The 15,588-nt window shown below is 43.5% G+C and overlaps 1 protein-coding gene and 1 long non-coding RNA gene across 3 annotated transcripts; both read left to right on the forward strand.

Moving 5' to 3' along the window:
• The first annotated feature begins 1,962 nt into the window (after positions 1-1,962).
• On the forward strand, positions 1,963-5,896 carry LOC134562019 (uncharacterized). Its single transcript, XR_010083043.1, has 3 exons — positions 1,963-2,169; positions 3,985-4,390; positions 4,950-5,896. It is a non-coding gene; the product is annotated as an uncharacterized LOC134562019 (long non-coding RNA).
• Positions 5,897-5,977: 81 nt separating this feature from the next.
• On the forward strand, positions 5,978-15,382 carry LOC134561942 (cell surface glycoprotein CD200 receptor 1-B-like). Of its 2 annotated transcripts, XM_063419327.1 has the most exons (7): positions 5,978-6,745; positions 8,938-9,019; positions 9,763-10,065; positions 10,956-11,204; positions 12,252-12,347; positions 13,125-13,171; positions 14,406-15,382. In XM_063419327.1, the coding sequence occupies exons 2-7, from the start codon at positions 8,959-8,961 to the stop codon at positions 14,520-14,522; spliced, it is 873 nt and encodes a 290-aa protein (XP_063275397.1). In that variant the 5' UTR covers positions 5,978-6,745; positions 8,938-8,958; the 3' UTR covers positions 14,523-15,382. The 2 variants fall into 2 exon arrangements, with proteins under 2 accessions (XP_063275397.1, XP_063275398.1); XM_063419328.1 differs by lacking the exon at positions 5,978-6,745 and having other exon boundaries at positions 7,431-9,019.
• The last annotated feature ends 206 nt before the right edge of the window (positions 15,383-15,588 follow it).

The raw sequence follows: 15,588 nt of genomic DNA on the forward strand, positions 1-15,588 counted from the left end.
CAAGCCCAATTCCTCGGAGAAATTGAGGGGATGGGGAGCTGAGCCTCAGGCTGGGTTTTGACAGTGGGAATTTGGTGAGGAAGAAAGAAGAGAGATTTCCCCAAAAAGGAGTTTAGGCCAGTTGTGCTGGCTTTGGGTGCTTGTACCCCCCAAAAATCCTCCTGGTTAAACAGGACTTGAAGAAGCAGTGGGATGTGCCAGGGGTCTGTGCTGGGACGCCCAAACCCTGGTCAGGGAGGGTGGGAAGTGTCAGCTCCAGGGGAACACTAGAGAGGGGCTACGCTGGGACGCCTCAAATTCCAGCCAGAGCTGCTGGGCACTGCTGCACCTTTGGGACACTGCAGAGAGGCTCCACTGCCTGATGCAGAGAGCTCTCCCGTTCTCTTTGTCGTGCTTAGAACCGGGAAGGTCATTCCAGCTGCAGGGGTTGAAAAGCCCGTGGGAGCAGCTGGAGTCGCAGACGATCGCACAGAGGCGGTACCGGGCGTGACTGGGGGCGGTACCGGGGGCGGGGCTTAGGCGCGAGGCAGGGGGCGGGGCTGGGCGGTACCGGGCGTGACTGGGGGCGGTACCGGGGGCGGGGCTTAGGCGCGAGGCAGGGGGCGGGGCTGGGCGGTCCTGGGCGTGACTGGGGCGGTACCAGGGGCGGGGCTTCAGGGGCGGGCCCCGGCTCAGGTGTGCGGGGAGCCAGCGCGCCTGCGCGGGGCGGGGCCGAGGTTATTTAAGCCGCGGTAGTTGCCTGTTACGCCATTTTCTGAGTCTGACCACGTTGTGGTTGGGCGCCGTCGTCCGGGCTCCGCAGCCCGGGACAGCACGGGTTTCGGCTCCCCTTCATATTTCTCCCTCTACCCCTCCTTCCTCCCCCCTCGTGTTCTCCTTCTTTCTGGCCGGAGAGGGGGCCGGGTTGGACCCCGTCCGGTGGAGGGGATCCAGGGGTGGGGACTGAAGGGGGGTAGGGTCCCCTCTCCACCCCGGACCCCCCCTCCAGAGGGGACCCTACCCGAGCCCCTCACCCCGGGACCCCCTCCTAAGGAGGGGACCCCCTAACCCCCGCCCCGACCCCCCGGGACACCCCAGTGTGATGTAGGGAAAGCCGGAGCCCCGGCGGTGTCGGGCCGTGTGTTTGACCGGTGTGGGGACACCCGCCGGGCGGGCCTGTCCCCGTGTGGGGCTTCCAGGGAGGGCGGGAGGCGCCGCCTCCGGCCCTGTGGGCTTTATTGGGCAGCACCCCGAGCCCTGCGGCTGCAGGGGAAAGAAGGAGAGGGGAGGATGGAGGGGGCAGACGGGGTGGTCGGGGTGGGTGAGGCACGACAGAGGGCAGGTCGGGGTGATGGGGTGTGCAGGGCAGCAGGGAGAACGGGCAAGCGGAGGCGGGGTACTGAGACACTAATTTTGATACTTTGAGAAAAGCTAAGGTTACAGTTAACAATAGATGTTGCTGATTTAGTTGAAATGAATACATAAGCTTTGCTGAAATCAGTTAAAAGTTAGAGGATGGTTAGAAGAAACCGGCGTTAAGGTAAGCTACCCCGGATTTAATAACTCATTGCTTGTCAAACAGAGAAACGAATCAATACAACACCAGACCTCCTGTTTCCAGAAACCCACTGAAATAGTCCTGGAAAACAGGAAACAGGGAGTTCTACCAGCCGTTAATCACATCTGCATTGAAAAGGTTGAAAGTTTAGAACGAGGAAGACTCGTTTTACTTCCTCCTTTTGGTGACCACTCCTCACAAAAGGACCACCGACCCATTTCAGGGAACAAACTACGCATGCTTAATAGCCTTTTTGTCAATCAGCATATGAAGCGGAGAAGAGGAAATGACAGGGGTATGAATATGCATTTGTATTTTGCGTATTCAGCATTTTTGTAAATGAAAGACTTTGTAATTACCTGTGATCTTTGCAGTGAGCATTAGGCGTCGCAATAAACATACACTTTCTAACTTGAACTGTTAGAGAGTCTTTTGTCTGTCACAATTGGATGTTGATACTAGATCGATATTCATATTTTAATAAATCAATAGGACACCAGAGGGATGCTTTACCTTGAGGGAGGGAGTGTCCGTGCATATCCAGGGTAACTGGAGACACGAACACACCCAGTGGAATTCCAGCTCCATACACCTGTGCTTTCTGTCTGTCAGGAACAACAGTTGTTATAGAGGTGGGTACTGCTACAGAAGACACATAATCAAGACTAGGAATTCTGTGACATGAGTAGCCTTGCGTAAGAAGAAAATGCTAATTTTTTGTCAAAAATGAGTGTTTTATGTGGCTCAAAGAATCAAAGGAATTGGCAAAAGCAGGTTTAATATTAAGTGAAAGCACAAAATGCATTGGCAAAGCTCATTCTACTGCTTACTAGATGGTTAAAGCACAGAAAAATCATGCTGAAATGTAATCAATCTAAAACTAAAATCAACAGAAATGATCTATACTGAGGTTGGGGAAGGAAGAAGGGAAAAGATGGGAAAAGATAAGGATAAACGGAATAAGGAAGACCCTCCCAATGTTCAGAGAGGTCTGCCTTGCCAAACTTAGGCCCAGACTTGACCAATGACTTAGGCCTAAACTCAGGTTGTTATTTGGGCAAGAAAAATAAATTTCCAAAGCTGTTTGTTAAAAACCAAAAGCTTGTTAGACAGCACTAGTTCCTGGGAACAGACAGTGTTTCTGGTTTCTGATGCAGCTCATCAAGGCCAAGGCCTAACGAGCATTTTTAAATCACAGTGTGGCCCAAGGAGAGTGGGGAAGGTGTTCTGTGAATGTCCTTCAGTAGTTAGAAAACACTGATTTTCCCCAATAAAAATCTCTTGCACAAGTCAGTATAACCTCTCCTTGTCCTTGACAACAGTAGAGCCAGACTGCGTTTTCTTTCAGGACCAGCTCAGAAATCTGTAGTGCCTGTTTCTCATCCCATGCCAGGGCAATGCCATCTCCCTGCTTCACAGGAAGGAATGAAAGTTCTTTATTCATCTCAGAACTGCCCTGTGTAAACAAGCAAAAGAAAACTTTGAGTAGATTGTGCAATACATGTTTCCAGAGCCTATAAAGAAATATAGACTGTTAGTCCAAAGCTTCCAGATCAAAATATTGTTTTCAGTGAAAATGATTTTCAAGCTAACTGTCCAGGTATGCATTCAGCAAGGATCCTTCACCCCATATGTTCCGTATGCCTTTGTTAACTGCATTAAAACTACTTTGGAGAAGTTTTGCAGCACATGTAACCCTGATGGAGTAGAGGTGCTGGACTCACTGATTCTCGACTTTGAGTGAGGTTGTTTTCCTCATTGTTCAATTGCAGGTACCCCCTATATAAAATGCCATCACTTGTCCATAGGTCATCTTCTTTTACATGAGGAATTACCTTATTTGGGGAAGATCATCCTCTTCAAAGTGGTTTGTTGGAAGCCTGTATAGTTCAAAGTTGCCTCTAGTTTGTCCCTTTGGATGCATTTTAAAAGTCATTTTGCCAGAGACTCTCTCATTACAAAAGCCATAAACTAGCTCTGACAACAAGCCATGTGGAAGCAACATGCAAAACTCGTATTTTTAGGCATGGAGACTTTGCAAGCAAGCCAGTTAACTTTTTCTGCTGTGTCAGAGGCCTGAGTGCAGCAGCTCCAAGTGTGTGCATACAGTTGTACCTGTATATAATAATTTTTTAAAATATTAATGTATGTAGCAATGCACATAGACATGGCCACAGCACAGACACTTTCAGCAAATGAAGACAAGTTTTTTTCATGTGTTTTAAGTGAGCCCCTAGCTGTGCACAGACACAGCCATATGCCATACATAGCCTACACAAGCCTGAGGGTAGGGGTGACAAAAACGTCTGTGGTCTGTGGCATGAATGCATTCAGCAAAGTTCTTGTGGGAGTGAGCTAGAGGCTTCCTGAGTCTCTGTCTGACACTTGTGCTTCTGTGTGCTAGTTGACTTTTTTTCAATCTTCCCTTTCTCTCATTTCTTTTATAGTGCTGCGCCTCAAATTTTCACACAGAGCCTCTGGACATTGAATCAGGAGACAATGACATGGATGTTCTCCCAGCCTGGAGAAGCTCTGCCACCCCGTCCTCAGGAGCTTCCCCTCTGGAAGTGTGCCTTAAGCCACTCTGGGAAGATGAGAAAATGAAAATCTTTTATCAGAAATGCCCACAGTGCCATGGCAGCATTAACACTTGTGGGACATGACCTGAATTTATTCTGTGTTTTTCACCTGCAGACCACTGGCCTACAAAATATGGGGCGAGGTTTGCTTAGCAGAAACCTCTATAAGGACATGTTGTAGGACTCCTGCCAGCAGCTCCACTCTCCTGCATCATCCTGCCTCAAATGGAGCTTAAAATCTGCCAGAAGTGCTGGTAACCAGAAAAGAGATGAGGTGAGAAATTTTACTGGAAACCACCAGAGAGAATTTTTCTAGACCACTGACACAGAGCTCTAGGTGCTCACTGGCTCATGAGAGAGGGAGTCTATGGCACTAAAGAAACCTATATGGTGAGGAAGGAAAAAGGATAAGCATCCCCTTTGGAGTATTATGCAGCACCAAAAGAGTGTAGGCAGTGATAAATGGCATCCTGACCCTGGTGTCATGACTTGACTTGGCATTGGAGAGGTGGGATGTGTAGTTTTTTCCCATATAGATGTGGGTTTCTATTTTAGGTACATTTTGTTATACAACCAATTTATTCCACTTGTAAAAAAACCCCACAGAAAGGGAAATGAAAGAAAACTATTCCTCCTTTGCCCCACAATAGCAGTATGTATTTCGTATTTGTAAGTGTTGATCTAACTGCTCTATAAACACAGGCAACAATTTTTTTGCCTTTCTTAAATATATAAATAAGTAAAATACATATCTTCTTCCCTGCAATTACTCCAATGAGAATGGAGAAGCTGTCTCTCAGCTAGCTGATGAGGGTTCCTGGGGCTTCTTGCAGGATCTTCACAACTTCCACGGAATGGGGAAGCTGTAGATTTCAGAGAAAACCATGTTCCCTGAAGTGAAGGAGGAGGAGCAGTGAGGAGCTGAAGGAGGGAGGTTGGGTAAGAGCTGCATCTCTGCCCCTGCTTAGCACTGCCTAAACCATGGTTAGCAACGCTACAGGTAAGACTGACTGACAGTGAGGAAGGACTACCTGGGGGTTTAGTTCTGCCATACTCCAGGTCTTCTGCTATTTCTGATCTTTTTAAAGCAGGAATTACTTGAGGTTTGTAGCTTTATGTGCAGTTTGGGATGTGTGGTGCAATTCCATCATGTTTTGGCTGTGGAGCAGGAGGCCCGTACCTCTGACAGAAAGATGGGGAAGAAATTTTCTTCTGGGGAGCCTGAGATACGTCCTGATGCTTAGCAGAGTGTTTTAGAAGTAAAACATCAAGCTATAAACCATCTTCTCTCTGTTCATCTGTGAATACTTGTATGGAAGACAACTTCTCTGGTTATCCACAGCCGTGAAAGCAGTAATTGCACTTGTGGGTTGCTAATTCCCAGTTTTTTTCCTGGGAAATCTGCAGCAAAAAGCAGCAGGCCCACAAGGGGCAGGAGTTAAAGCAGTTAAGACCATGAACATGTGTGGTAGATAGATTTGTCTGCTGCAGTTTTGGGATTGAGCAAGAAGTGCTGGGGAGAAATGGGAGCAGAAGAGGCTGACCTGGGAATGTTGTGAACATGCAGCATAACCAGCACCTCTCACTTCAGAAAAGCTGCAGGCTTTTGAGTTGGGTGCTGGGTGGACTTGGTGATGAGGTAGAAACATCAAATACTGCATGGAAGATGCTGCTGCTGCTCTGACTGCCAGAAGTGTGGGTTTGGATTTTAAATAACGTAGCCTTGATTTGCAGAGCAGTTACCTTGTCCTTATTAGGGAAAGCAGGAGAGGTGATACAGATGTGTGCCACTGCTTCCTCTTCCTGCCATCCCTTCCAGCCTTTCCTTGCCCACAGACACATGTCTCAGAGAGAACAGACTTCTAAGGCAGGGTCTTTAGTACCCTTTAAAATGTGTTTTCACTTCAAAACAGAACTGTATTTTGCTGAATTAAACATGGGAATGGCTCTGTGACATCCTGGTTATCCTTTAAAAATTGTGGTGACAGCTGATGCACTGATGGATACCTGACCTTCTCCTCTTTCAGGTTGTGTTAGCAAATATTTAATTCATGCTGGACCTTGCATTTATTTTATGTTGCATTTATTTTTATGATTTCACTCTGCCACATCCTCTTCAGGGCAGCGCACCACCAGAGGGGTTTTTAGACTCATCTCTTTCAGGGAGGGTGGAGCATCTATCTACATGAGAAAAAGCAGCTGCGTGTTAAGGTCTCAGACGCAACAATGGAAAGAAACGAGTGAACCATACGGCCGAACACAGGGACTGCCTGGGATGGAATCTCCTCAGCTGAGGTAGTTCCCACTTTTGCAGCTACGTGCCTGCAGTTCCGTGGTGTGCAGGAACTGCCTCAGAATCAGCATCAGGACTGGGATCCCCGTGGGAGCGCCTGTGTGCCGACGTCTCCCTGCTCGCCCCAGAAGGAGAATCAGAACACCAGAGCACGCTGGATCTGCTGCTGCTCCCTCCTGGGCTGAGGAGGGCTCCTCTTGAGCCTGGTAACAGAGTGAATCTCCCCCAGCCTCAGCACTCCTTGGGATGAATCCGAGCAGGAGCGGTGCCGTTCCCCGGCTGGAAGAGTGACACGCGTATCGCATGGTGTTGTGCAGCCACCACCACCGAGGCTGAGTAAAAATTTTAATTTATTTTAATGCAGCTGTTGAGGCATTTAGATTCCATCAAAGGCAGTAACACAAGGAGAGCCACAACAGAGAACACAAATATTCCTTTGCTATTTTTAAATGGGTCTGCTTCATCTCTGCTTGGTTGGTCCTTTTTGGATTTTGAGAGTTCCTTCTCGCTCAGAAGCACAGCTGTTCAGGGGTTGTGAATTTTAAAAATTCCAGATTAAATTCTGCGTTTCACACATGAATATTTAAACTGAGTCATATACTCTCGTCTTTCTGTAAGGTCCCATTTTTAATAATTAATGCCAGTTCTTTTGAGGAAATAAACCCCATATATGAGATTCGTATGCATTTAAAAAAAAAGATACTTCTCTGGGACAAGTTCCAATATGACAATATTCTGTTATGAATATTTATGGACGCATCAAAATTGGTGAATACTGAATTTGCTGATAGAATTTATGGAAGGTTTGTTGTTTTTTGTTTTACTTTGCTCTTGAAAGAGACTGAGAAATTCTTTGCAAATTGGGTCAAGTTCAGTACATGAGTCTGGTCAAAATGTATATTTTTCACTTTTTGGTTAAAAAAATTCAGCTTTTAAAGTTTCAAACTTTTTTGATTGAAAGCAACTTTTGCATGCATAATGTATTCAAGTGCAAAGAAAAAAATCCCCAAAACTTCTGACAGCACTGAATAAAATGAAGCAAAACAAAATATTTCCTTTATGTCAAAGATTTTATGTGAATGAAAATGAAATTTGAGACTTTTTAATGTAAGAATTGCATTACTTATTGCACATTAGTAGCAGAATATAGATCAGTGTGGTTGTATTGGCATTTTTACTGGGTTGTAATGAAAGCTTTTCATCCAGATGTACCACAATTCTGTGTTAGAGTTGTGAAAAAAACAATTCTTTGAGGAAAGCAGTTCTATTGAGGGTGGCGAGGCACTGGAACAGGTTGCCCAGAAAAGCTGTGGATGCTTCATCCCTGGAAGTGTTCAGGGTCAGGCCGGATGGAGCTCTGAGCAACCTGGCCTGGTGGAAGTATCCATGGCAGGGGGTTGAAACTGGAAGATCTTTAAGGTCCTTTCCAACCCAAACCGTTCTGTGATTCAGTGACTTGAATATGCACTTGTGTTAGGGAAAACACCATCCCTTGCATTTGGCACGTGACTGTGGCAGCATTTGCTCTTCCTGTGCTGCATGTGTGGCAGTGTTGTGGCTTCTCTCCTGTGCACCAGGCATCCTCACGTGGTTGGTTTCACATTTAAAATGAAATCTTTAATGCTGCATAGTTGAAGCCTGTACTCTCACGGCAGTTGGTACCAGATGAGCATTCAGGTCTCTGGGTGCAGAGTGAACCCTGGCTGCCTTTCCTTCTCTTCCCAGCACATGCTGGGGAACTTGGTTGTGTTTGAATCAGGGAGTGAACAGTGCGTGATCCAAACAATCCACAAGGAAAGTCTTGTTACTGCAAATACGACATTTCTGAATCAGCTGTTGCACAGAGATGTTTGCTTGTCTGCTGCATCTTGGGTTTTGCCTTGGGAATGAAAACATCGTGTCAGTATTTCCCATGGGATGAGAGCACAATTTTCTGATCATCTCTAGCTGTGGGTGCCTGATTCAGACAGTAAATTATTAAAGAGATAGAAATGGCAGCATTTATAAGACATGGTTTGTTAAAAGGTTTACATAGTTGCACAACAGCAGGAGTTACTAGATGCCTCTTTAGTTCACCCTGCCTATGGATGCAAGAAGCAAACTCATATAGTTTTGATTCCTTGCAATAGGAGGGTTGCTCTTTTTGTCCTGCTCCAAAAGGGAAGTTGCTCTTCAAGAAATTAAAGGCATGCAAAGGCCAGGAATAATTTCTTTGCCAAACAGCTGATGAAGTCTAGACCCTGAGTGGTACCAGAGGATTTAAAAAAAACCTGTTTGTAAACAGTAGCACTTTTGTTGTTATTGTTTGTTTTGTTTTAAATGTTGTGTCTTTATTTTCTTTTTAATTTTTTTTATTTTCAACCCTGTTTTTGCCTTATGTTCTTAAATATAAGAATGACACTTGACATGGTCTTGTTTAGGGCTCCTGCTTTCAAAGGAAACAGGGGTTTTACTGCAAGTTCTCTTTGAAGGGATGAGCACAACAATTTGTGACTACATGCCTTTTTCTTTGCCTTCATTTTCTGCAGTGCTGATTCCTTCTGCTAAAGATGGCTCAGAAATGGGCAGCTCTGGCTGTGCTCCTTTTCTTGCCAATCAATCTGGTTGAAGGTAAGTGAGAAAGATCCAAAACTACATGTAACGTTGTTTGGTCCTCTGAATTTCTGACTTTCCAGGACACTGAAACTTCATAGTACACCAGAGCAAAGTTTGCCTATTGTTTAGTGGGAATGGAAAGAGTAATGTCACCTCAGCTGGCAAAATAATTGAGTGCCTTGCAGAATGGCACAGAATGATAAATCTGATAGGAATCCAAAACTGGTCATCTAAAGACACATCTGTTCAGCTGGGACAAAGGCAGGAGAGCTATGATTTCTGGAATAAAAGGGATCCACATGTCTCTTACTAAACTGCTGCTCCAAGTGATGTTGGTTTTAACTGTGCCATAGGTGTGTGTTCCACAGCTGTCCCAGGTTTTACTGGCACTTGAAGCAAGGCACCTAATTCAGGAACACAATAATTTTTTTAAAAGCACTTTCCTTTCCCTTAAGAGAGGATTTTACCTGCCCCATCAATTTTTCAAAGCCTGTATTAAAGTGACAGAAATTTGTTGCCTGAAATAAAGGTGGAGGACTTGAAGCTCAAGTCAGCATCATTGTCCACAGCAAAAAGGCACCATCTCCACTGCACTTCCAAACTTCAGGAAGGTGGATCAGGAAGCTGAATACTAATATGTGCCCCAAGGTTGCCAGTGCAGTCAGGAAGTATTTTTTGAAGTGTGATGAAGCCAAGAGTTTCCTGTGCTTGTACAATGGCTGTAGCATCTTTTTAATGTCATTTTTCATCTTATGCAGCTCACAACATGAGTGTAGAGGCTGGCCATGAAGCTGTGCTGAGCTGCCCCAACGTCTCCAAGGTGACTTTGGTGCTGGTGACATGGAAGATGAGTTCCAGCATTTGCCTCCTGTCCTACCGTAGGGATCACAATAAGACAAGCAGGGAGAACTGCAGTGAGAGGATCACGTGGAAATATTCACCTGTCAGTGACCCTGCGCTTCGTATTTACCCTGTGAACCTTGGGGATGAGGGGAACTACACCTGTGAAATTGCCAACAGTGAAGGGAATTTTAAGTTTTTCACTTCTCTGACTGTGATAGGTAAGACTGCATCACTAAAATAAAAATTAATTTAGTCTATCTGCAACATAGGCAGGAACAAAAGAATATTAGGAAGCATAATGAATACATCAAATCACCTTTTTCATATAGTCAGGTAAAATATATCTAGGTTTCCATAAATTGAAAAAAAACCCAAATAAACCACAGGAGGACTTTGTGATTTGGCTATATTAGTTAAATCATCTCAATATAACTAAAAATGATGAGAAATGAATTTTCAACTCTATGATTGCTATTACTAATTTTAGTCACTTGATTTTTTTTTTTTTTTGGTTGGGTTCTTTTATTAGTTTGTTTTGGTTTGGGGTTTTGGTTTTTTTGTTGTTCCCTGCAGAATCTTACCTTTCTGATGAAGACATAGGTGTTGTGCAAGCTTTTCCCTGTTTTGCCAAATGCAGAATATGAGTTGTTGGACTTCAAGCAGAACAATTTTGCCCAATTCCTTTTTTTAGTTCCCTGCTATCATATTTTTGATTCTGCATATTCAAACCCCTAAATATTATACCCGAAGTTTCAACAATCTGCCTTTTCATCACTCAAGTGGTAAATCTTAATTTAATCCACCCCTCTCTATCATCCCATCTCCTGTTAATCTGTTGTTATCTTTTGGAAAACAGGAGGAAGCAGTAGTTTAGATGCAGCCAGCTAATTTTTGAGATGTCCACCTTGGACTTTTCGATGTATTGTTTTTCCTTAAAGATGTGCTAATATTTCAAATTATTTTAAAATCTCAAGAACTGGTTGCACAACTAAAAAAAATACCACCTATTTGTCACTTTCTCCGTTGGTGATTTTATACTAAAAATGAAATAGGATTATAAAATATGAATAGAAATAACAGTTGTGGTTTTTAAAAATTTCTTCTGCAGTCCCTCCTATGGTGACTCTGACCCAGGACAAGAGCAGGGTGGCTGTCTGTCAGGCATCTGCAGGAAAGCCACCTGCTGACATCTCCTGGATCCCTGCAAGCAGTCACAGCTCTGGGGAAGAATCCCATCACCCCAATGGAACAGTGACCAGAGTTAGCTACTTGGGCTTGGCCAACAGCTCATTTCCCTCTGTCACCTGCCTGGTCACCCACCCAGCCACGAACCAGACTCTGGTCATGGACCTGAGATGTAAATAATGTTATTCGGTGATTGCTTTTTATCGTGCCTTGGGCACCTTTCTGCCCTCTCTGCTGTTCTGTGTAGTTGTTCCCACTAAATGTCAGGGCCCTGGAATGAGGTTGGCATGGTTATAAGGTGAAGTCCTAGCGCATGTTGGGAGATAAATTAATAATCCTGAAACCAAATGCTTTGTGGTACTGTAGGGAGAAGCTGTCAGAGTGTTTTTCTTTCAATTCCTGTTCTGTTTTACAAGAATTCCTTATTTTGCTTTCAGTGGGCTCACCTTGGCTGGCTGCCAGGTGCCCTCCAAGCTGCTTTATTGCCCCCCCCTTTCAACAAGACATGGAGAAAAATACAATGGACAGCTCGTGGGTCAAGGTGAAGACGGAGAAATCATTCACCAGTTACTGTCACAGGCAAAAGAGACTTGAGAGAAAGTAATTTCTTGCCACTCAAATGAGAGTAGGATAGTGAGAAACAAGAACGAATCAAAAAGCACCTTCCCCACAACATTTTGTCCAGCTTTTCCACGGTAGTCATGGTCTGGAGAAAATTTCCTTGCACAATGTCTGTCTGTGACTTGTAAGAGTTCCAGAGGTACTAAAGGCTAAAATTCAGCTTCTCCTCTGGCTGTGCTGGGCCTGTTGGAAGTAGGATTGCAGTAGGATTTGTAAGAACAGCTACATAAGTGCTCATATCACCAAAGTATCTCTGCTAGTAGAGGCATGAAGAACAGAAATCAGCATAAACCAGTCATTAGTAACAGCATTTTGCAGGCATGGCTGCTCAGTCATTCAGGGCTAGTAGTACTTGAAGAAAATGAGACTGTAAAGGCAGGTGAGTTAAAAATGAAAATGTGTTTATACACACAGATGACTGGGGGTGTGAGGCAGCTTCTTATTGCTGGTTGGCATCCAGACATCCCATCTGTGTCTCTCTGCTTTGTTTGGAAGCAGAGGATTAGCTTTTCCCTCCAGTTAAGGTAGGCAGTAACATCACAAATCCATGGATACTGACATCTAGCTCTGTAACTTGCTCTCTTTTCTCATTGCTCAGACTCTTCCCATGGGCTTCTCTACATCCTGATAGGAGCAGCTGCAGGTGTCAGTGCTGTCACTGCTGTGATTTTATGCTTGCTTTTCAGGTGCAGAGGTGAGTCCTTTGGTGAACCTGAAATATATTACAGTCCCATTGCTGGCTCTGTGCAGGCACAAGGACATGCACTTTATTGCTGAGACTCAGGTGGGAGGCAAGGGCTGAGGGAAATGTTCATATATGCACTGTCCTTTTGGAGAAGTCGTGATAAAATAAGGGGGCCAATTTAAAATAAGTCTGGAGTTTTGAAAGAGCCGTAGGTATCGTGGTATTAATGCATTACAGACATGTCAGAGATTTATTCAGGATGAAAAGGGTTCTTTCGGAGAATAGGGCAGGCTTGGAGTTTTTTGAATTGTTTGTTTTGCATTTACTGGCACAAAATTCTGTACTTAAGAATGACAGTTCATAAACTAATGACTAAACACAAATGATCTCTGTTTCCATGAGCAGTGATAAGTTTTCCCTTGAGCAAGTGTAAGAATAGGCCAAATATACATACTTCAATATCTTTCAAATAATTGTGCATTGGCATATTAGATAGCTGATTTGTTTCATTTCTCATACTAAATGAAAACACAGCTACTGAGAGGAAAATGAACTCTGCCCCAGTAGAAACCAGGACACTCAGCAAAAGTTTCAATGAAGGGAAAAACACAACAAGAGCGTGTTAAAGAGTAAGATGTAAAAAAATGAGAACTTAACATATGAGGGTTACCATATTTTGAAGAAAGTCTTTCAAGAGCTGGAGGCAGCTAGAGCAGAACCCCAGATACAACAGCTGTGTACCCTGCACCATCAAACCATTTTAACCTCCTGACATCCTCCTTTCAGCTCGCTGGTTACGTAAATGGGCACGTGGCCCGGCAGAACGCTTTACAGTAAGTGGCTTTTGTGCCTGTGTGTGTGCTTTGCAGGTTTTGGTGTATTCTTCACTAAAACTTGTAATTTCTTTGCAATCTGTCTGCTCTGACAAACCTCCCATTTACCTCTGTGAGCCCTTGGAGAGGGGAATGAGGAACACAGCTTCTGTGAGAATGTCTGTTGTTTGGATGGCCCTATCTTCATGTATAATCAGAGTATTTGAGCAATTGTTTAAGCACTGGATAGAGAGTGGTGTAGTGCATTTCCTGTCTATCAGTTACATCATTTACAATGCTGAATTTTAACTCTCCCAAAGCTCAATATTTTCATATTTCTGCCTCACAGAGTAGTCTTTACTCAGATTTTTACTTAAGAATGTTTATTCTTAATGGCAGAAGCCTGCCTAATTAAAGATTGGATGGAACCAGACATGCCTTTCACAGTAAGTGAAAAAGGTCCACTTTGTTTCACTATATTGGAGACAAACACAGCTATGCAACTTTATTTTTTACGTGGCAGTTCACATACTTGAAAGCCAGGAAACAGCAGTGATGAATCTGCCACCACAACTTTTACTTACTTTCCAATTCCAGTGTGTTGCGATATGTGTTTAACAAAAGGAAAACATGCTGCTTTTCCTCAGGGCTTCTGCATCACTTAATGCACATGGAAAGACCAATTATTTCCTATTTTGTTTTCTGCTCATGATTTAATTAATGGTCGTGTACCTTGTTTGTTGCAAACAAGTCAGAGTGCTCTGAATTTAGAATGATTCATTTCCTGGCATGCTCTTGTGTGGCATTCAGGACAATTTCATTGCTGAGAGGGGGAGCTGCAGAGATCAAAGGCTTCCAATGATTTTAGGTGCCTAAATTGCATTGATTGTGGTCTGTCTGTTTTGTTTTTGTTTTTGGTGTTTTGTTTTCAGAGGAGCTAGTATTGTTCATTTTCATCTATTTTACTGTAGATACCAACATCTCAAAATTTGTTTTCGATCATATTAAGAAAAAAATTTCAAAGGCTGTCCTGTTGAGGCTTTGTGAAGGCTCTTTTTGCATCTGTCTGCCAGTTCATATTTCACCCTCTGTGCTCCAACCTTTTGCTCAGAGAGCTCAAAGAAATCACATTTCTTTTGCAGTAATGTTACCTACCAGGTTTCTTCCTTGCTTTTTGTTGGGGACCTGTAGGAATGAGGGTCCCACAAAATTCTAAAATATAATACAATGGTAAATGTTTTTCTTCCTGTTGCAGACTAAAACCTACAAGTTCCCACCTTCACCTGCGAGAAGAGAAGCAGTCAAGCCTCCTGACTTTCTAGAGGATATTTATGAGAATTACAGCCCAAGAACTGTTTATGTGTGCTTATAACAGTGCAGGCACAAGTAGCCAGCTCAGCTAATGATACTCAGGTACTCGAACTTGCACTTCAGCTCTTAAGACCTTACCCACAAAAACCTCTGTCTTTCCTGACCTAATGGTGGTGGGGCAGAAAGGCCCGTTTTAGTAAGTTTTTTTTTTCTCTTTCTCTAAATGTCAGTACAGCTCTAGAAGAAGCTGGAGCTTTTAAAGATTGAATTAGGAAAATACCTGAGTTTTGTTTGAAAGTGGACTCTGATGTATGTGCTGCCTTTCCTCAAAACAGCGATGGACATATTTCTGTGCCAGAGTAAAAGACTGCTGGTGAAAATATAGCACTTTTCTTTCCATTTTTCAACTGGATTATCTTTAAAGTTCTGTGTTGGAAACCAGAAAGTGACATGGGGGACCTCAAAACACAGAATGTCAAAGCAATACATCTAACAGAAATGCAGAAATAAGAGAGTTTTAGGGTTTTTTGGTGGTTTTGTTTTGTTTTGTGGGTAGATGGTTGCACATGACAGATGATGATCTAGTATTTGACATATTTGTTTATTTTTGACTTTTTAACTTATTTCTTTTTCAATTAATCTTTCTGTTTGCATTGATAATGGATGGAAAATAAAACCAATTTGATATTATACTGGATACGGAAATGAGAAACAGCAATGGACAATTTTTGGACATTCTTTAAAGTAAATGTACAAATATGCAAATACTTACCTGAAGGATTTCTGTGGTTATTTGTGTAAATGTTTATTGACCAGTTTCTGAGAAGCTGACATCACAACATGGTTTTACTGAGAACAGAAGTATCAAGTTGTATAAAGTGCAGGTGGTGGGCTTGTTTAAAACAAAGAAAAAAAAAGACAACCCTAACCACACCGTTTATTTCTTCTTATCTTCATGTTCTCAAGCTAAAAAACCTCCACAGACTGGTTGTTAATTTCAGTTTTCATTGGTCAGGTCTGTCACACCTTCCAAACACTAATGCAGCAGTAACTCCACTGAAATGTGTGTTTTGAAGAGGCTTTTCCTGCTTGTTTCTGCAGGGTCATCTCTGCTCCATAAGTGTTCT

Source organism: Prinia subflava, chromosome 25, assembly GCF_021018805.1.
Source record: "Prinia subflava isolate CZ2003 ecotype Zambia chromosome 25, Cam_Psub_1.2, whole genome shotgun sequence".
Lineage (NCBI taxonomy): Eukaryota > Metazoa > Chordata > Aves > Passeriformes > Cisticolidae > Prinia > Prinia subflava.